This window comes from Ustilaginoidea virens, chromosome 5, assembly GCF_000687475.1.
Source record: "Ustilaginoidea virens chromosome 5, complete sequence".
In the NCBI taxonomy this organism is placed as follows: domain Eukaryota; kingdom Fungi; phylum Ascomycota; class Sordariomycetes; order Hypocreales; family Clavicipitaceae; genus Ustilaginoidea; species Ustilaginoidea virens.
In genome coordinates this window covers 1218657-1239921 of record NC_057320.1, presented here as the reverse complement: position 1 = coordinate 1239921, position 21265 = coordinate 1218657, and the positions used below count along the sequence as shown (strand labels likewise).

Genomic DNA, 21265 nt, shown 5'->3' with positions numbered 1-21265 from the left:
GCCCAAAAGCACAGGGCGTGTTTCGAAAAACGGGTGGACAGGGGACAAGGGGAAGGGATTTCGTGGGCTAGAGATGCCTTATCCCAGGTCAGGGTGGTCAGGGTGGTCGTTGTGGTCGTTGTGAGCGGACAAGCCAACTCCAAGGGGATCGAATCCCGTGCTGAGACGGGGAAAAGGCCACGGACGGGACCATCTCGACCAAAACTTTACTTACGCGTGGAAATGAACACGCGATGCATGACTGCGCTGTTTTGGATGGCTCAAGCGAAATAAGGTCCACGGAGTAGATGGACTCGGGTTGAGGAGCAATTTAAAATGGCTTGTCGACTTGTAAGTCGTTGCAACGTACTCCAGGGGGCGGGACGGAGAAACGGGCCGGCGGGAAATTTCAATTGGTGCATTAGGCGGCATGTGTCTACGGGTGAAACTTTAGTAGATAGAGGTACCTACAGGTACCAGACCTTACCAGGGCTGTCTGTACTCCGTGCCGTTGAGCGAATGCAAGTGCGACTATGGCTTTTTTCCAGGCAAGGTCAACAAACATCTTTATATACCTACCAAGTTATTATTCTACAGTAAAATTACAAGGTAACTAAATACAGTGGTTATAAGGGTGCCGGGTCAGACATTTGGTTTCCGGATATCCGGGGGTAAATGCGATCGTACGCAACAAGGTGCACGTCCACTACAATAAGTCTACCGAGTATAGCCCAATGCTCGTATGTTGGGTGATGCCGTGCCCTCGCAGCTCACAAGGTTTTCGTGGTGCTGCCGTGTAAAAGTCGACGATGCTCTCGAGTCTTGACGGTACAATCCCAAGACGCGTAGGTACAGATGAACCGGGCCAGCACATGAGAAACTGCTGAATAGGTACAGTACCTAAACTGACGAAGGCTACGGTTTACCCGACGACCCTGGTAATAAGTCAAGCCTCCCAGCACGTAAAAATGCTGCTATATTCGAAAAAACAACTGGATTTAAAGCTAGCATCTCTACCTGCTAAGGACCCAAGATTCGCCGATGTCGCAAGTGCCCACCAGTCCTCTTCCACTTGCATAGACCTAGGGATTCGCCAATTCGCCAGCACAAAATGTCGCCAGCACTGCACCTTGCATCCGTTTTCGCATGCGACCAGTCGCAACCGCGTCGCCGCACCTCGCCATACCGGCCGGCGAGTAAAATGGCCGCATCGAACGTTCTATATGGTGTTTGCGCTTTGGTAACTGCTATTTTCATCTGGAAAACGCCTGCGGACTCCGGAGTGCTCCGTACATTGCCCCACGCTAACGTCGTACAGGCGTCTGGTCGAAAACTCCGTACTCCGACAAGCCGTAGTTGACCCTTAACTCCGTAGCTGAGCTGCAATTGAAGTCCGGTGGAAGTTGGAAACCAGACTATCGGGTTTCTTCACCCAGTACGCGTTACCCGACGTTGTCCCGATTGGCCTATAACCGATCAGCACGGGCAACAACTCAAACAATGAGTGGACCGCCTGTTGCCCCATGCGAATTCGTCTGTTATTGGTGGCCGCACAGACTTGAAGCATGTCGCTGACAGCCGCTAGGAATGAGGGGAATGAGGCCTGGCCGTAGGTGCTTGATTTCCCAGGCGATTATGCGGTGATTTGAGGACTCTCGGATTCGATCCACTACAAAGTTTTGCTATTTTCCAGCAATCTTTTCCTCCCCTGGTGTTGGTATGATGTGCTGGCGCTCGCCCCAACAGCTCAGTGTTTTCGGCGCCGCCGTCAGCGCTTGTCAAAATCATTTGACGTGCGATCCACTTTTTTGGCGTTGATTAAACTCCGAGCGAACGACAGCTCTCTCCGCGTCTGGACCCACCTGAAGGGCCTGTCTTATCCTGTCAATCGATATCCCCTGGAGATTAACATGGCAGGTAGGTGTCGCTCAACTGCTCACCCCAGACGGCATCGACAGATTCCAACAAACGCAGTGAAATCAGTGTTTCAGTGCCGTCGCTATGGACATCGTCCTCGAACTCACCGATACCTTCCTTGCCGACTACGCCTACGCGTATCTATACCCTCTTCGACCGGATTTCTACCACTTCCCTCAAGCGGCTACCGTGAACGCTTCGACACAAAACTTTTCATCATGGACTTGGAAACCTGCCACACGATTCCTGCAAATCGAGCCCTCCCGGGCCGCATACATGAGCTCCTTGCCTCGCGATAACCCGTATAGGCAACTGGCTACCCTTTTCTTCATTACTTGGTAACTATGAAGTCCACTCCGCCCTATCCCACGTTGCCTTTTTAGCTTTACCTTTAAGCGGTGAAGAGGAACGGCGACTTGACTATCCCGTCCCCACCCTCTTTTGCGACCAGGAGCTGACTCGTCTTCGTCTCGCGGCTTAGGATATTCGGCATAGCTGTATATTTCTTATTCGCAACCCTGTCTTACTACCTCATTTTCGACAAGAGGACGTTGAACCATCCGAAATTCATCACGAACCAGATCCGGCTGGAGATCGTGCAGGCAAACAAATCTATGCCATTCATGGCCTTTTTCACGGCGCCGTTGTTCTTGCTCGAGGTTCGAGGCTACGGCAAGCTATATGATACAACGGACCAAGGCCCGGGACTGTGGTACAATATCCTTCAGTTCCCTCTCTTCTTGCTCTTTACCGACTTTTGCATCTACTGGATTCATCGATATTTGCACCACCCGCTGGTGTACAAGCGTCTGCACAAGCCTCACCACAAGTGGATCATGCCTACACCTTTTGCCAGCCATGCTTTCCATCCTCTAGATGGGTTTGCCCAGTCCCTCCCCTACCATATTTTCCCCTTCATCTTTCCTCTTCAGAAATTAGCCTACGTCGCACTATTTGTCTTTGTCAACTTCTGGGCTATTCTCATCCACGACGGCGAGTATCTCACCAACAACCCCATCGTAAATGGTGCCGCGTGTCATTCCCTTCACCATTCCCGCTTTGAAGTCAACTACGGGCAGTTCTTTACTGCTTTCGACCGCCTCGCTGGTACTTACCGGACACCCGAGGCTTGGATGTTCGAAAAAGACAAGAAGATGTCGCAAAAGCAGTGGAAAAAAGAATCCGAAACTGTTGACGGGTTTGTCAAAGAAATTGAAGGCGATGACGAGCGAACCTACGGACGCGAGAAAATCGAGGCAAAAAAGAACATTTAGATCTTCTTCATGGGAATCATCCGACTTGTTTTTATGCCTCCAGATCGTTCCTTTCGTCAAGACGTCATGGGCGATGTCTTCAACGCGTTCTCCAACACCGACGCATGTCACCCTCCATCTGATGTACATGGTATGATGAAAGAGAAAGACCAGTCAAGAGGCCCTTCTTTGTATATTTTTTTTTATCCTTCGCAGAAGCTATGCTAAAGTTTTTGTAATAACGATGCTGTCAAACTTACGATGGGGGTTAGGAATTTTTGGGCAGGTAATATCTTACGAGTGTTGCAGGTTATGACGTGGTGGTGTAGGTTGACGCCTACATGGCAAATATAATGATTTATATATCCGAAACTCGCTGTACATTGCCCATTGCCCCCGCTACTCAAGTAGATATGACTATTATTCCATGACGTGAATTTGAGAAGTAGCTTGTGAGGAGGAAAGTAATGACGGATAGGAACATAAAGATGCGTCATTTATAAGCTTATGCTGCCGGCCGGAATTCAATAACACCCATAAACAAAGAGCCATTCCTAAACAGTACAAAGCTTTCGCTGAAACAAAAGAAAAGAAGAGAAAAGGATTGTAACATTGCAAAACCCTGAGATGAGAGCAAGGCTGCTCGTGATGAGCATTTTCGAGATGCCGCACCGTTCGAAGGCGGCATTGAATACCGGGATGCGCCGACGAAATGACTAAAGCGCAGGATAAAAGAGGCAAACTGCCCAACTACTTGCTCTCCCCCCGTCGTGAGTGAACGAGCCATAGCCTCAGGAGAAGCTCACAAATTTCGGATCCCTAGGACGTCCGTCGGCACCGATACCGTTTGCTTTGAACCGGCTTTCCATATAGGCCTTTCTGGCCTGGTCAAAAGTCATCCTCTTCTTCTTCATGATGTTGAGAATCTCAGCCTTGCTAGCGTCGTCAAGCCCCGCGCGGCTGTCGCCGGATTCCACGTTGCCCGTAAGATCGAAATGGCTGCTGGACAGACCGGCATCGATGTCGCCGGCGAAGCTGCTAGGTAGCCGAGAATAGATGTAGCCTGCGCCGGGCAGTCGGACGTCGGGGACGTGGTGTCGCCAGTGGGCCCGGGTGAAGAAGAGGGCAGTGGTTGCCACCAAGCAGACGGCCAAGACGCTGAAGAGGACGTAGTCCATTGCGGCGCTGCAGTGCGAAGGGGCCGAAGCCGCACGCAGAAAACCAGACTTTGCTTCGGGTCGGGCGCGCGCCTGACTGGGACGGACAAGCTTTGTTGCTGGACCGGGCAGAACGAGGGTGATGACTTGAGACGAGAGCAGGTGCGAGACCTGTCTCGTGCGGTCTAGTCTAGGACGGACTCTCCAGGTGCTCTTCCAGGAAATACGGATACTCCGTAGCAAATGCTCAGTTATGGCTGGCGCGTCAACGCCACCCGGCTGCTTTGGGGACGACCAGATATTCCGAGGACGGCGAGTGGATGCGCTGGCGGGTTGTTGGCAAGTACTGTATTGGCTGGCGTCTGGTATTACGTAATGCCTGTGGTTGTCGCCAGCGGCTTCTGGGGTTTTGGTACTGGACGGACATTGGGTCCATGTAATTGCATTTCCATTTTCTCAACTGAAAATATGTGTGCAACTTGATTCCTGTTTTGCCGTGCTTAAATTAATTCCGGAGCATGTACGTGTTGGCGTGATTCATTCATGCAATGCACGAGAATATGCAAGGTTGACGTCTTGTTCAGTAACTGCTTGCGCTGCAACGCTTGCACTGCAACGCTTAGCCCGAGTCAAGTACGGAGCACAGTGTTTCTGTGGCGCCGCGGACACAGCGCCCGCCCGATATGCTCTCCGTGCTACTACCAGCCACAAGTCACAGCCTCATTCCATCCGCGAAACTTTGCTTGCACTAAACCGCAATGCGGTAGTTTAAGCGAGCCCACACTTTGGCAACACCTCGTCAATTTAGCGGCCAACAAAGCCTTGAAAGTCGTGATATTCAGTAATACGTCGCCGCAGACCATCAAATCATCACAATGGCTAGCCCTGCTCTTCCCAACCTGTCTTCGGACCTCCTTTGGGAGATAGTCCGTACGCTTCCGCCGTCTTGTCCGTTTGCAAGCAATGAAAGGAGGGCGGGCTGACAAATTTTGCATATCCCGCTAGGCAACAACAACTGTTTTCTTTCCAAAAGCAGCCGAAATGGCGGCGCTCAGTTCTCCCACGATCCCCTGAATCTTGTCAACAAGAACAGCCGAAAAGTATGGTCATTGGTGGCTTGGCTTGACGATATAGACGAGAGCTAACCTGTATGGTATGCAGCATGCCGGTTTTGTCAACGACAAGGTACATTCCATCTGATCCGGAACACGAAAACATGCCGCGGACGTAAAGCGAGCGATGTCGAGCTTGCCTTTCGAAGAACATCACTGACGAGGTATTTTCAGGCTGTCGGTATCATTCCAAATGAGAAGGGCGGGGTAACCGTCATTAGCAAGAAGACTTCCGAATCTACCAAGCCCGCCAAGGCTTTCATCAAGATCACGCACGGGGGCAACAAGACCAGCCGCAAGTGAGTGGACTGTCCGAGCAGAGAATATGAGAAGCATGACGAGGCGGGGAATGAACGCACATGATGGGTATGAGACTGACCGGGTTTGGGGGCTCAGGACCTACAAGGCCGTTGCCAACCTCACTGCCAAGTCAGGCTACCGCAGCGACCTGCGTTCCGCCGCCGTAGAGCGCGTTTCTGCCATCCGACGATCCCAACGACCTGCCAAGGCCGATCCTGAGCCCAAGCTCCGAGGAAACAAGGCAAAGAAAGCCGAGGAGTCTTCCTAAGTGGGGAAAGCGAATATTTTCTGTGTTCAGCCAGGATGCGAGTAAAGTGACACCGGAGCGGACGGGATGGACGAGAATGTCCCAGTAATTGACTGGCACACGGAAGGACTGTATGACATTTGAGATGAGGAACTCGAAAAAAACTGCGAGATACCTTTTATCCAGCTGCCGAGGCTTAGCGTCCAGTTACAGATACATTTGCATATCCATGATAGTGCGCCGCAGCTGTGGGTTGATGTTTGAGCAAGATGTAAGCTATTGTAAAGGAGTCGGATAGGAACGTCGGTCCGGCGACTACTGAAGCTGATGCGCCATCCTCCATGCTAGTAACTGTGCTTGGGGATGAAGCGCCTGCGGCAGAGGCTCATGGCCCAGACACAGAAGACGAGACAACTACGTAGCTCGACCTGGCGAGAAAATGTCCACCTAGGCGATGAATTTTGAAATCCTTTGCAGATGGACTTGTACAAGTCAACGTCAACCATGCGAGCCAAAGAACATGTCTCTATCTTGTACCGTGTTGTGATAGGTTGTTTTTGTTGTTTATAAACCCGACGCAAGTCCGAATTGTCAAATGTTGAGCAAATCAATTTTCGGCTTGATTGCTTTTCCGCCGCTTGCGACGTCGCTCAGTGCAAGACGGGCCAATACCCAGATAGGAAACGAGACATTACTCAAGTCAAGCAAATGAACGGGCACGAAATCATTTTGGGAATAAATGCTCATGCTCGTAGCGCCCAAAGGCTCAGGGTGCCAGACAGACATATGCAACCAATAACAGTCACTCTGGCTGGTCAGAGTTGATGTAACTTGGGGCGTTTCATCGCCAAAGACATTCATTCATGACCTACCATCGCAAGCGCGCCACGCGCCACCCCCGATTCTGGTGATGTTGGTTCGTTCGGTATGAATTGTAAAAAGACCGGCTCATACCAGTCACCGAGAGGTCTAAAGTAGCACATTTGCATGTTTTTGCCAACGGACCACTCGGAGCTCTGGCATGGTAATTGGTATTATCCTCGGGATTCATGTCCCATCACAAGCTAATTAGGTACTGTACCTACGGTAGCTGGCCCTTAGCTAACCTCGTCTATTACCCCTCCAACTAACGGAGTAGTGCTGTCTTACCCGCTTCGACTTACCCCTCTCAATGCGGGCCGCATTGTGATCCAACAGCTGGCTTAGCTGGCTGGCCGGCTGGCTGGCTGGCCACCCTTTCCCTTCTTGACAAAGAATATCCGCCATTTCCTCTGGAAACTCTTCCCTCGACAGCAAAGGTTTTTCTCAGTTTACAAGAGGCACCATTTTTTCCAAGTCGAATTCAAAGCTGACCTCGCTCCTCGACACTCTACTTCAACGTATTCTTCTCTTTTAAATTTTCCGCGATTACCATGGTCAAAGCTGGTATGTTGATGGCTAACGCCCCGAGTCCCATGACCCCGCATCGTCGGGCGTCATCGGTTCTGCCGGCTCGCCCTTTTGCGATAGAACATATCACTGAGCACTGTCCTTGATTTAGTTGTTGCCGGCGCCTCTGGTGGCATTGGTCAGGTAAATCTTGATGCGCCCAAGCTCGGACTGTCTGGCTATCAGCTCTGTTTGCTAACCATATAGCTTTAGCCTCTTTCCTTGCTCTTGAAGACCAGCCCTCTCATTGATGAACTGGCTCTTTACGATGTTGTCAACACCCCTGGAGTCGCGGCTGACCTTTCTCACATCTCTTCAAATGCTGTAAGTGTCGGCTCAACACTGGGCAAGCGACCACAACGCCGCTCAATTAAAAGCTTCTACCCTCTAGTTGGGGACGACTTGGAGCTGACTTACCCGTTCTACGCGTGCAGAAAATAACCGGCCATCTGCCCGCCAACGATGGCGCCAAGGCTGCGTTCAAAGACGCAGACATTATTGTCATTCCTGCGGGAATTCCACGTAAGATCGAGCCATAAACGCTACGTTTTTCGAAGCTCCACCTGGGCCTCTTCTTGTCCAAGTCTCCTTCGTTGAGAAAAAAAAATACAAAAGACCCTGCTGCCGCTAATCATCTGCGCTTGTAGGAAAACCTGGGATGAGTCGTGATGATCTTTTCAACATCAACGCTGGGATTGTCAAAAGCTTGATTGAAACAGCTGCCGATGTCGCCCCCAAGGCTTTCATTCTGGTCATTTCCAACCCCGTGAATTCCACCGTTCCCATTTCCGCCGAGGTTCTCAAGGCCAAGAAGGTCTTCAATGCCCAGCGTCTCTTTGGTGTCACCACCCTTGACATTGTCCGAGCTGAGACCTTTGTTGCTGAAATCATTGGCGAAAAAGAGCCCCATAAGCTCAATATCCCCGTCATTGGCGGCCACTCTGGCGAGACCATTGTGCCTCTACTCAGCCAGGCTAAGCCCACAGTGGACATTCCTTCCGAAAAGTACGACGCCCTCGTCAACCGTATCCAATTCGGTGGTGACGAAGTTGTCAAGGCAAAGGATGGAGCTGGTTCTGCTACCTTGTCCATGGCTTATGCTGGGTTCCGGTTGGTTCTGTCACCTAGGTCCACACAACAGGCTCAGATTGCTAACTGCCTCGTGTAGATTTGCCGAGAAACTTTTGAGGGCTGTCAAGGGCGAAAAGGGTCTGGTTGAGCCCAGCTATGTGTACCTTCCAGGTGTGAGCGGAGGTGATGCCATCGCCAAGGAGACTGGGTGTGACTTTTTCTCTGTTCCCATTGAACTCGGGGTATGTTGAGCGTACCTTCCTTGTACCCCTTGGATAAACGCGTAATGCGATGGTTTTTTTGCTGACTGGTAATCCATTGACTTGCGCATCAGCCAAACGGAGCCGAGAAAGCCATTAACCCTCTGGGAGGATTGTCAGACAAGGAAAAGGCCCTTTTGAGCAAGGCGACCGAGGGCCTCAAGGGCAACATCAAGAAGGGAATTGATTTCGCCCACAACCCGCCACAAAAGTGAACAACCCCATCTTCCCCAAAGCGCTGACATCCGATCCAAGGATCGGCATTTTTGCAAGGCCATAGCTATGGAGCTAGAATAATTATAAATCTACGAGACTAACGTTGCTGATGATGGAATTTTCTGATAGGCTGTGATTGTCTTCACATCCCCCTCCCTTTGCCCTGCAATCCCTGTCAAAACAAATTCGCCGTCGCTCAAGTCCTTGTTGGGGAGGAAAAGGAAATGCACGTGGGCTGTGCAGGGGGTCTGCCAAGAGTATCTGTCGTAGGTATGTAGTCTAGGTCAGAAGGTCGCATGCTTGCTGCTGCAACGGCAATTAAATTGGCATGGGGTGAAGCACTTGGGCGTTGCACCTGTGTAATTATGTCCACACGTTGATGTACAACTGAAGCTATGGCTTGGGCCCCAGGGCCTTGATCTGGAAGACGGCGCCGGGAAGATCGTTTATCTCAGCCTCGACGGTTGCACTTGTACCAAGCGCTGCCAATGCCCCCCGCACTATTCCGCAAGGGAACCAAAGAAACTTGAAGGCGCAATCAGCAAGCAACTCGTACAGCCTTTGGTCGCTTTACACTCTTGGGACATACCGGCTGCGCCCGCACGACTGCTTGACCACCTGCATCGGTGCTCATTCGCGAAAAAGGCCGGAACGCATTGTCCGTCAAGACGTAGACTCCCTGAATCATGCACAGGAAGAGAAGAAGAAGAGGTACAAAAAAAAAAGAGGGCCAAGGTCAGAATTTGCCTGCAACAGAGTGGCCGGGACGGGACACGCAGGATAGACGAAGAACGTACGCGGTGATTCGTTTTCAAGTTGTCAATGTTCTTCCCAAAGACCAGCGACCAGAGGTCCTTGCAGAGAAACTTGATCACCTCGAGCGTGTCGTTGAAGCGGGGCCTGTCTCTCGAGAACCTAGCCAGCGGAGCAAATCAGTTTCTCTTCTCTCCCGTCCATCCAACCTTGGCCCTTTTTGCCCTCCTTTTGCCGGCACGACCAGATTTGCTTGGAATAAACCCTCCCCCCCCCCCCCCCCCCCCTCCTCTACCCAAGACGCACCTCTCCACCAGGCCCTGCCCGACGCGGTACCCCAGCGACTCCAGCCTCAGGTGCACGGCGTCGAGGTCCTCGTCGTCGTCGAGTTTGCGATTCCCCCCGGAGCTGGAGGGGTGGGCCGAGTCCGAAGGTGCGGCGGCCGGGCGCGGTTTCGCGGCAGCTTCGGCGGGCGGCGGGCCCGGCAGGCTGCGGGACGCGCCTCGGCTGCTGGCGACGCGGTGGGCGAGGGGCACGAGCTCGATGAGCAGGAAGTCGAGGCACGAGGAGGACAGGAAGCTGGCGTGGTGGTCGGAGGCGTTGTAGGGGGGCATCACGGGGTCCAGGGACATGGCGGCGGGGAGTGGTGCTTGTCGCGCTCGGGGCGAGAGGGGTTGCCGTCGTCGGTCGGATGGGTCGGCCCGGGGGACGCGTGGGGGTGCTGAAGATGGCAAAAGAGGCCGGGTGCTGGGCGCTGTAGCACTTTTGGTTTGGGCTTGAATGGTGCATGCGGTGTGCGAGACGACGGATTCTGAAGCTGTGACGACTATGTAATGTACATACAGTATGTAAGCTGGGGGGGTAGGTCAACGGGACCATGGAGCTGCAGGCCCCGCTCCCGCTCCCCCACTTGCAAGGCCGTCCCGCCTGCTACAGTATGCATTTATCAAAGCGCCCAGCCATCACAGAGTAACGCTAAGTTGCATCCAGAGAGGGGCAAAGGGAAAAAAAAAAAAAAAAAAAGAAAAAGAAAAACGAAGAAGAGGGAAAAGCCTTGCTTATCATAGTAGTATATTGTTTCCAGGTCCGGGAGTGCGCTTTATATAAAGTCTTAATCGATATATATATACTTCATAACGCCTAAATTAAAAAAAACTTTTGCGATTTCGCCCGCACCTAGATAGCGGCATAGAATGTCAAACAAAAAACGGTGGTTTTTGCGCCTGCTTAGATAATGCAGTATGCGAAGGATAAAGGCAGTGGAATGGTAAAATCGCAGTAAGGTAAAAGTAACGGCACAGATAAGATACGAGACTAAGGCGTAGGGACAATCTGATGTGCATTAATTCTGCATACTTGCTTGCGTGCATCCATCCATACTTCCTTCCCACTATTTGGGTAGGAATATCTAGGGATTTAAATATATAATATTCCAATATAGAACATCCCTAGTGAAATCAATCTGACGTAAATATCGTAACCATACTGTGATATCATAGATATGTGGCGAAATGTGCATTTATAATGCATCGAGATTTGCGACGATAAAGTGGTGTGATCAATTTGTGATGCATTATACATTTGCGCGTAAGGGAATGTGTGTAAGTACTGGGTACTCAACTTTACTAGCAGCCGTCATATAAATATAAGTACTGAATACTTAATACCTTTTTCAATCTGATGATGCGGCGATGCGTAGGAATTATCGGCGATAGATATCCAAAAATAATAAAATAAAATAACAATAAATAATTTTATTCTGATATACCCCCCTAGATAGGCTAGAATATAGCTCTATCTAGCTAGTCGGTATCACTCTCGTCATCTTCTGTTTTTCGTACTAGGTCCTTAATATCTACTAGGCCTAGTTGGTTACGGAAGGTAGTAAATCGTTGACCTATAAGAGCCTTTGTGAGCCCATCCGCTACTATATTATTAGTAGGGATATAAGTCAGGTCGAATAAACCCTGCTGATAAGCCTGTCGCAGCCAGCTGTTGTGGATATCAATATGCTTTAATGCAGTGTTAATACGGGGCATTGTTGTTGTTACTAGGCGTATAGCTTATAGGTTATCGCACTCAATAGTGACCTTATGATCAAGCTTAAGTCCTAGTTGTTCCATAAGACGGGTTACAGATATAGTGGTCTTAGCAGTTGACGATAGTGCTAATAGCTCTGCTTCGGTAGAAGATATAGTAATGGTGTGTTGTTTAGTGGCTTCCCAACCAATAGGTCCGCTAAATAGGCTAAAGAAAGAGCCTTAAGTAGACTTCCAGGTCTCTTTATCATCAGCAAAAGCAACATTAGAAGATATTAATAGTTCTTGCTGGATATCATTACTTAGTTATTGTTGCATGGCAGTATATTGAATAGCTAAGTAACGTGTGATATAGAGGTATATTGTGACCCCTATGGCTAGTAGGTAATAGTAAGGGGAAGGGTTGTGTAGATATTCTGAAAGGCGGGAGACTGCTACAGTAGTATCAGGTCGGGTCATAGTGGTTGGGTAATTTATAGAGCCTATAAGCTTTTGGTACTGGTATATCTCGTGTGCCGTAGCAATACCAGTATATTTATCAAGAGGCTGTTCTAGAATTGGATAGTTTTTATGTATAATATTTCTTCCTTTTAAGAAGTCGTACGCAAGCTTTTCTATATAAGAGTCTTGCAATAGCCAGGTCTTAGTAGGCCGATGCCGTATAATTCGGATACCTAGGAACCATTTCAGAGTGCTAAGGTCCTTCATTTTATAGGCTGCTTTTAATTTATTGACGAGGGATTCTGCTTTAGGACGATTCTTTGGTTGAAATAGTACTACTATATCATCCACAAAATAAAAGACTACTATAGTAGTAGTAATCATAATGCAAGGGTCTTCTGTGATAAGAGTAAGGTCGAGGGATTTAAGGGTTGATAAAAGTTCTTATTGCTATAGGTAAGGGGACCTGCGAAGACCATATAAGGCGCGCTGTAATAATAATGCCCATCTAGGTCTTTTAAATCTATCCGGATATTCGATATAGACGACTTCGTCCTATAGGCTATTAGTAAATGCCGATATAGCATCCATTTGTATAGTGTCAAGGTCGAACTTCGTCATAATAGCAACTAAGATTCGGAAGGATTTGGCAGCTAGTATAGCGGCATAGGTCTCTTTATCACTATAAGGTTGAAGATCACCACACACACAAATTCGGGCTTTAAATTTAGTGAGAAAGCCGTGTTTATCACACTTGTATTTAAATACCTACGTAAGTGGTATAGGCTTGTAATTATTTGGAAGGTCTGATAGTTATGTAGGCTTGAAGGTTCCTTTATTCTAGTTATTGCAGAATTCGCTCTTTGCGGCTTTTTTAAATTCTGGTTCGAAACGGTGACCTTTTAGGTCTTTCCAAAACCTAGGTTCAGGCGGTAGGGATGATCGGTATAGGCGTTCTTTAGTGCCTAGAAAAAAACTACTAATAAAAGCCGTACTAGAAGCATTCTTACTAGCTAGCCTAGCTGACCTTTGTAGTATAGGACTGCTACTAGTCTTAGTATTTGCTTCGGAAGGATATGTATTAGAAGGATGTGTGGAAGCTGGGGTAGGTAGTTGGACTGTAAGATGTTGTTATTTACTAGGAATAGCTTGTTCACTAGTGGGTATAGAAGTCGAAGATAAGGTTGGGCTAGGTATAGAAGGCTGGGTAGTAGGAACAGGTATAACAGTAGTAGAAGGGTGAGATATATAGAGCTCGTCTATATCCTCATACTCAGATGCGTTGTCGATATGTTGTGGTAATTGTATTTCAAGTCGTTATAGTATAGCAGCGGATTTACCACTATAGTAACTATTTTCATTAAAGGTAATATCGCGAATTCGTCGTACTTCATAAGGGTCGGGAATCCACATACGATAGATATTAGTAGAATCGTAACCTACTAAATATCCTATCTTAGCGTATAGTACTAGCTTTAATTCTCGTCGATCAGTGCCTTTTAACGCTGTTGTTGTCAATGGATAGGCCTTACAACCGTAAGCCTTGAGGAATGATATAGAAGGCCTAGGGTTGGTATGATATTGAGTATCCCTAGCATTATTAGCTAGCCAGGAATGAAGCCGTTGATATGGTGTAATCCACTGAAGGCCTTGTTGTGGTGTGCGATTATATAAGAAGGTTGCGGCTTTCTATAGCTCCGGCCATAGGTCTTTAGGTAGGTTAGCAGCTAGTCGTAAGGTCCTAGCTTTAGTCCCTATAATACCCCCCGAGCGTTCAGCTGGGCCGTTTTAGGCTGAGGTATAAAGCGCTATGACTTCATCCTCTATACCTAAGGATGTCTTCCAATTATGGTATTATTGCTGGAAAGCAGGGTCGTTATCACGATAAACAATAGAAATAGCAAGGTTCCACTGGCGCTGTAAATAGTTATTAAGGTCTGCTAGCTTTCCTAGGATTTCCGACTGGGTCCTAGAATATAAAGGATAACAGAAGATAAATTTAGTATCATCATCCCGTAGTAATAGTACTGCAACAGCACCATTATAAGCTTGGTCCAGTATAAATATGTCAATATATACCCGCCAGAAAGGTCTTGGGCTAGGTAAATGGGGCTGCCGGCTGATAATCCTAGTGGCCTTAGATAGTGAGCACTGCTCACAATCAATAGTAAGTAATCCCTTAATTTTAGCGCCGGTAGTCGACTAGACTATCCTTTCCAAGGCTTCCTTATTAGGGTGGCCTAGTCGCTTATGCCATATCATAGCCGTAGCTTCCGAGGCAGACGCATTATGGGTATCCTTCGAGATAGCCACTGCTGTAGCGGGCGCTATAGTAGGTTGAGTGGGATGAAATGGTGTGGATTGTGTAGCCGCAGAATTGTTGATTAACGGAGACATATTTTTATCTAGTATAGTAGGGTCTTCCCTACTAATAATAGATAAAGGCAGCGTAGTATCCTTAGAGGTACTAGATGTGGAAGGGCATTATTATTACAGCGCGCCTTATATGGTCTTCGCAGGTCCCCTTACCTATGGCAACAAGAACTTTTATCAACCCTTAAATCCCTCGACCTTACTCTTATCACAGAAGACCCTTGCATTATGATTACTACCACTGTAGTAGTCTTTTATTTTGTGGATGATATAGTAGTACTATTTCAACCAAAGAATCGTCCTAAAGCAGAATCCCTCGTCAATAAATTAAAAGCAGCCTATAAAATGAAGGACCTTAGCACTCTGAAATAGTTCCTAGGTATCCGAATTATACGGCATCGGCCTACTAAGACCTAGCTATTGCAAGACTCTTATATAGAAAAGCTTGCGTACGACTTCTTAAAAGGAAGAAATATTACACATAAAAACTATCTAATTCCAGAACAGCCTCTTAATAAATATACTGGTATTGCTACGGCACACGAGATATACCAGTACCAAAAGCTTATAGGCTCTATAAATTACCTAACCACTATGACCCGACCTGATACTGCTGTGGCAGTCTCCCGCCTTTCAGAACATCTATACAACCCTTCCCCTTACCATTACCTACTAGCCATAGGGGTCACAATATACCTCTATATCACACATTACTTAGCTATTTAATATACTGCCATGCAACAACAACCAAATGATGATATCTAGTAAAAACTATTAATATCTTCTAATGCTACTTTTGCCGATGATAAAGAGACCCGGAAGTCTACTTAAGGCTCTTTCTTTAGCCTATTTAGCGGACCTATTGGTTGGGAAGCCACTAAACAACACACCGTTACCATATCTTCTACCGAAGTAGAGCTACTAGCACTATCGTCAACTGCTAAGACCACTATATCTGTAACCCGTCTTATGGAACAACTAGGACTTAAGCTTGATTATAAGGTCACTATTGAGTGCGATAACCTACAAGCTATACGCCTAGTAATAACAACAATGCCCCGTATTAATACTGCATTAAAGCATGTTGATATCCACAACAGCTGGCTGCGACAGGCTTATCAGCAGGGTTTATTCGACCTGACTTATATCCCTACTAATAATATAGTAGCGGATGGGCTTATAAAGGCTCTTATAGGTCAACGATTTACTACCTTCCGTAACCAACTAGGCCTAGTAGATATTAAGGACCTAGTACGAAAAACAGAAGATGACGAGAGTGATACCGACTAGCTAGATAGAGCTATATTCTAGCCTATCTAGGGGGGTATGTCAGAATAAAATTATTTATTGTTATTTTATTTTATTATTTTTGGATATCTATCGCCGATAATTCCTACGCATCGCCGCATCATCAGATTGAAAAAGGTATTAAGTATTCAGTACTTATATTTATATGACGGCTGCTAGTAAAGTTGAGTACTCAGTACTTACACACATTCCCTTACGCGCAAATGTATGATGCATCACAAATTGATCACACCACTTTATCGTCGCAAATCTCGATGCATTATAAATGCACATTTCGCCACATATCTATGATATCACAGTATGGTTACGATATTTACGTCAGATTGATTTCACTAGGGATGTTCTATGTTGGAATATTATGTATTTAAATCCCTAGATATTCCTACCCAAATAGTGGGAAGGAAGTATGGATGGATGCACGCAAGCAAGTATGCAGAATTAATGCACATCAGATTGTCCCTACGCCTTAGTCTCGTATCTTATCTGTGCCGTTACTTTTACCTTACTGCGATTTTACCATTCCACTGCCTTTATCCTTCGCATACTGCATTATCTAAGCAGGCGCAAAAACCACCGTTTTTTGTTTGACAGTTATAGTGAAATCAATCTGACGTAAATATCGTAACCATACTGTGATATCATAGATATGTGGCGAAATGTGCATTTATAATGCATCGAGATTTGCGACGATAAAGTGGTGTGATCAATTTGTGATGCATCATACATTTGCGCGTAAGGGAATGTGTGTAAGTACTGAGTACTCAACTTTACTAGCAGCCGTCATATAAATATAAGTACTGAATACTTAATACCTTTTTCAATCTGATGATGCGGCGATGCGTAGGAATTATCGGCGATAGATATCCAAAAATAATAAAATAAAATAACAATAAATAATTTTATTCTGACATAGAACCGCCTCTAAAATTAATTCTAATATTTCTAATCGCTTTTTCTCGTCTGCTTACCCCCCTCGCCTATAGTATATCGCGTCTAGGGAGTAGGCACGGCAGGTATAAATAAAATAATAGATATCAATAGAGAGAATAAAGGCGGTATTATATATAGCCGCTATAACCCGACTATTATAATCGTAAATATTGCAATTCTCAAGGTCACTATAAAAGCAGAGCCTTACTAGCTAGCTAGATAGCACAAGACTGTCTGCGACCTGTGAACTAATCTTAGTATAAATACTAGATTTTTCACTAAGTCCTAAGACTATACAAGTGCTATAAAGCAGGGCAAGTGTAAAGGCAAGGCAAATATAAGATAACCAGAAAACGCAGGGAAGGTAAGAAGTTAAGAGGCATATAGTGCATTAACAGACTTGTTAAAATCCTATAGTAGCCTACTAGGCTGCTGGCCTAATGCCCTACTGGCTTACTGACCTTCTAGTCCTTATACCGCCTTTTGGACTTACGGTAGTCTTACCAACCTTAGGCCTTTGCCTTTTACCTTAGGATTTTCAGTGGATTATTTACTGTATATCAAGTAAGGTAGGCCTTATTAAAAAAAGGTGTGGCATTGCTAAATTAGCGTGGTGGGCCTACTAGTGTGGTGGCGGCCTACTAGTGTGGTGGCTAGTCCACTAGTGTGGTGGGTAGTCACTAGTGTGGTGGTTAGTCACTAGCGTGGTGGCTAATTACTAGTGCGGTGGTTAGGGTGGTTGGAAAGGCTGGATATAGTGGGGCTGCTGACGTATTATATACGTGGCATAGCGAGCATTACGGGGAGCTTTCTTACTGGCTACCTTGGATGCCTGGGCCCACCCCTCCTTCGTGTATATATAGGATAGCTTTTCCCCTTCTTTCTAGATAGTAGAAGGGCAGCACAATCGAACCTGTTAATGCACTACATGCCTCTTAACTTCCACCTTCCCTGCGTTTCTGGTTATCTTATATTTGCCTTGCCTTTACACTTGCCTTGCTTTATAGCACTTGTATAGTCTTAGGACTTGGTGAAAAATCTAGTATTTATACTAAGATTAGTTCACAGGTCGCAGACAGTCTTGTGCCATCTAGCTAGCTAGTAAGGCTCTGCTTTTATAGTGACCTTGAGAATTGCAATAAGACTCGATTGTGCTACCCTTCTACTATCTAGAAAGAAGGGGGAAAGCTATCCTATATATACACGAAGGAGGAGTGGGCCCAGGCATCCAAGGTAGCCAGTAAGAAAGCTCCCCGTAATGCTCGCTTACCACGTATACAATACGTCAGCAGCCCCACTATATCGGGCCTTTTCAACCACCCTAACCACCGCACTAGTAACTAGTTACCGCACTAATAACTAGCCACTACGCTAGTGACTACCCACCACACTAGTAGAATACCCACTACACTAGTGGGCTAGCCACCACGCTAGTAGACCCACCATGCTAATTTAGTAATGCCACACCTTTTTAACAAGGCCTACCTTAAGGCCTACCTTACTTGATATATAGTAAATAATCCACTGAAAATCCTTAAGGTAAAAGGCAAGGGCCTAGGTTGGTAAGACCACCGTAAGTCTAAGAGACGGTATAAGGGCCAGGAGGTTAGTAAACCAGTAGGGCATTAGGCCAGCAGCCTAGTAGGCTACTATAGGATTTTAACACCCCCTCTAATTAGCTACTGTAGTATCAAGCTAATCGTCGTATAAAGGATAGGAAAAGAAAATGCAATAAAAGTGCTAAGGAAAAAGCATAAGAAAAAACCTTAGTAAAAGTTAGTATAAGTTAGCAGGCCCTAAGACCTAGTAACTCGCGGAACCTAGTAAATTTAGGGCCTGGCAGTAGCTTGGTAAGACCGTTAGCAGGCATACTATTAGTAGGTAAATAGGTAATTTTAACCAAGCCCAGCTGGGCTTACTCCCTAATATACCGGAATTTTAATAGCGTATGCTTAGTGCGAGCATGCTGATTAGGGTCATTAGAATTCGAAATAGAGCCCTAATTATCGCAATATAATAGTATAGGGCATAAAATATCGATTTCCAGCTCCTTAAAAAGATTAGAAAGCCACTAGACCTCTTGGATAGTCTTAAGTAATGCATCAGATTCAGCTTCTAAAGTAGATAGCACTACTAAAGAGGCTCGCTTAGAACGCCAGCTAATAGGACCACTATTAATAGTGGTAAGAAAGCCTCTAGTTGATTTAGAAGTTTCTTTACAGCTAGCAAAATCGCTATTAGAATAAGCGGTTATAATAGGCTGTTGGTTGCTTTTAGTAGTACTAAAGCAAATAGCTAGGTTGTCAGTGCCTTTAAGGTAACTAAAGCTGCCTTTTACAGCATTTAGATGCACATTAGTTGCTTTCGATATAAACCGAGAAAGGTATTAGGTAGGAAATGCTAGGTCGGGTCTAGTCATCATCATAAGCCATATTATAGTGCCAGTAAGGCTCTAATAAAGGCTTTAATCAATAGGGCTAAGGTCTTTTCCACTAGATTCATTTAGAACCCTTGGTTGAAGTGGAATAAGCTGAGGTTTAGTATCCTGTAAGCCGAATTTAGCTAGGACCTCTGCTATAAATTGGGCTTAGTGTAGCCACAATAGACCTTCCTTCCTATTTCGTATAATCTATACGCCTAGAAAGAAGGAAGCCGGACCACAGTCTTCTATAGTATAGACTTTATGAAATTTCCTTTTTAGCTGGTTAATATAAGTTATATTTAGACCAACTAATAGGCAATTATCAACATAAGTAATAATAAAGGTGCTAGTTTACTTATTATAAAAGATGGCAGCATTAGAAGCTAAAGGTAAGAAGCCTTCACTAGAAATAAGGTCTTTTAGCCGGTATTACCATTCGCGGGGTGCTTATTTTAGCCCGTATAGGGCCTTCTTTAGTAAAATAGCTTGCTTATTAGAGGGATTAAAGCCGGCTTCTTTAAGTAAAGTTAATAGCTATTATCGTTGAATATCAGACCAAAGCTTGCTATTAGTTAATAATAAGCTCTCTATAAATTCAAGGAATCCATTAGGAATATCTATATAAATAGTCTTAGAAAGCTCGCTATTTAGAAAGGCGCCTATAAAGTCTTCTAACTTAGGAAGGTAATCCATAGTGACATTAGTATTAGTAATATCATCCGGGGTAGTATTAGTAATACTAGTAAAATTAATAGGGTCTGGCATACTTTCTAGGTCATCCGGTATAGCATTAGTATTAGTAATGCTAGTAAGGTTAGCAGAGTTAGTAGGGTCAGGAATACTTTCTAGGTCATCTAGTAAAATAGCAGGTTCTTTACTACTAAATACCCCTCTGAACCTATATTTTGCCTTTTGTAAAAGTCTCCTTTTAGGCCACTAGAAATAAGGCCTATACCTTCATTTTAGTGGATAAAGGTAATAAAGGTTGTTTTAGTAATAACCTTCTTCTTTAGAAGGTAGATAAGGTAGGTATTAGCATAGGTCTTTTTAAGTAGCTGAATACCTATATGCCCTAGCCGTATATGCCAAATGCCGGCTAATTGTAATAGCTTCTGATATTCTGTATCAGCAGCTATAAGGGCAGGAGTAAGGCTAGTAGCCACTACAGGATTTTCGCTAGTCGTAATAGCGGGATTTTCGCTAATCGTAATAGCAGGATTTTCGCTAGTTGTAATAGCGGGAGAGTTAGTAGTAAGGCTAGTAGCCTCTATAGGGTCTTCACTAGTCGTAACAGCAGAAGGTTAGGTGGTAGGGCTAGTAGCCTCTACAGGTTCCTTACTAGTTACAGTAGTAGGAATATCGCTAGTTATAGTAGCAGGCTAGTTAGTAGTAGGGCTAATAGTCTCTACAAGTTCCTTACTAGTCGCAGTAGTAGGAACGGGGGTAATAGTAATATCCTTAGGATTACTATAATCAGCAGGGTTAGTAGGGCTGGGGACCTCTACTGATATACTATTAGTAATAGTATAATAGCTGCAAGGTTGATGCAGTAGTAATATATCTATTCCTTTCTGTGGAAGGAAAAAGCCGTATTTTTTAAAGTTAAAAATGCCGATGTATTTACGGCTTACTAACCAAAGCTGATTTCTAATTAGTACCCCTTTAGCGGCATAGTGCTTTACACCGCTAATAATATTAATATCCAAGGTAGGAATATATAGTGCATTCTTGAGCTCTATAATACCCTATTTGGTGGGATTAACGCCCTGTAGCATAGTAAATTGTGCTATGCCACAACCAGTAGGGGAAATAGGGCTACCACCAGTAGTAATTACCGGCTTATCATCCTTCTCAAAATGGTGAAAAGTAGTGAAATACTTCTTATTATTTATAATATAATAAGTAGAGCCTGTATCGTAAAGGAGGGCATCCTTTAGGGTCCTACCGCCTAATTTAGCACTATAACTTATAGCTAAAGGCTGAATATCAGGGGATATAGTAGAAGAAGAATAAGATATATTAATATCCTGGGTATTATAATTGCCTATAATAAAGGACT

The 21265-nt window shown here is 45.8% G+C and overlaps 5 protein-coding genes across 5 annotated transcripts; 3 read left to right on the top strand and 2 right to left on the bottom strand.

Moving 5' to 3' along the window:
• Positions 1-1980: 1980 nt before the first annotated feature.
• UV8b_06311 (uncharacterized protein) lies at positions 1981-3170 on the top strand (the record flags this gene model as incomplete). Its single annotated transcript, XM_043143808.1, has 2 exons — positions 1981-2234; positions 2378-3170. The coding sequence occupies 2 exons, from the start codon at positions 1981-1983 to the stop codon at positions 3168-3170; spliced, it is 1047 nt and encodes a 348-aa protein (XP_042999743.1).
• A 770-nt stretch (positions 3171-3940) lies between these two features.
• Positions 3941-4327, bottom strand: UV8b_06310 (uncharacterized protein; the record flags this gene model as incomplete). Its single annotated transcript, XM_043143807.1, has 1 exon — positions 3941-4327. One exon carries the CDS (start codon positions 4325-4327, stop codon positions 3941-3943), a length of 387 nt encoding a protein of 128 aa, XP_042999742.1.
• Positions 4328-5181: 854 nt separating this feature from the next.
• Positions 5182-5986, top strand: UV8b_06309 (uncharacterized protein; the record flags this gene model as incomplete). Its single annotated transcript, XM_043143806.1, has 5 exons — positions 5182-5236; positions 5312-5406; positions 5468-5491; positions 5593-5717; positions 5815-5986. 5 exons carry the CDS (start codon positions 5182-5184, stop codon positions 5984-5986), a joined length of 471 nt encoding a protein of 156 aa, XP_042999741.1.
• Positions 5987-7377: 1391 nt separating this feature from the next.
• UV8b_06308 (uncharacterized protein) lies at positions 7378-8939 on the top strand (the record flags this gene model as incomplete). Its single annotated transcript, XM_043143805.1, has 7 exons — positions 7378-7390; positions 7506-7537; positions 7607-7717; positions 7828-7915; positions 8041-8503; positions 8562-8706; positions 8799-8939. 7 exons carry the CDS (start codon positions 7378-7380, stop codon positions 8937-8939), a joined length of 993 nt encoding a protein of 330 aa, XP_042999740.1.
• Positions 8940-9333: 394 nt separating this feature from the next.
• Positions 9334-10325, bottom strand: UV8b_06307 (uncharacterized protein; the record flags this gene model as incomplete). Its single annotated transcript, XM_043143804.1, has 4 exons — positions 9334-9465; positions 9530-9619; positions 9738-9855; positions 10000-10325. 4 exons carry the CDS (start codon positions 10323-10325, stop codon positions 9334-9336), a joined length of 666 nt encoding a protein of 221 aa, XP_042999739.1.
• Positions 10326-21265: the final 10940 nt, after the last annotated feature.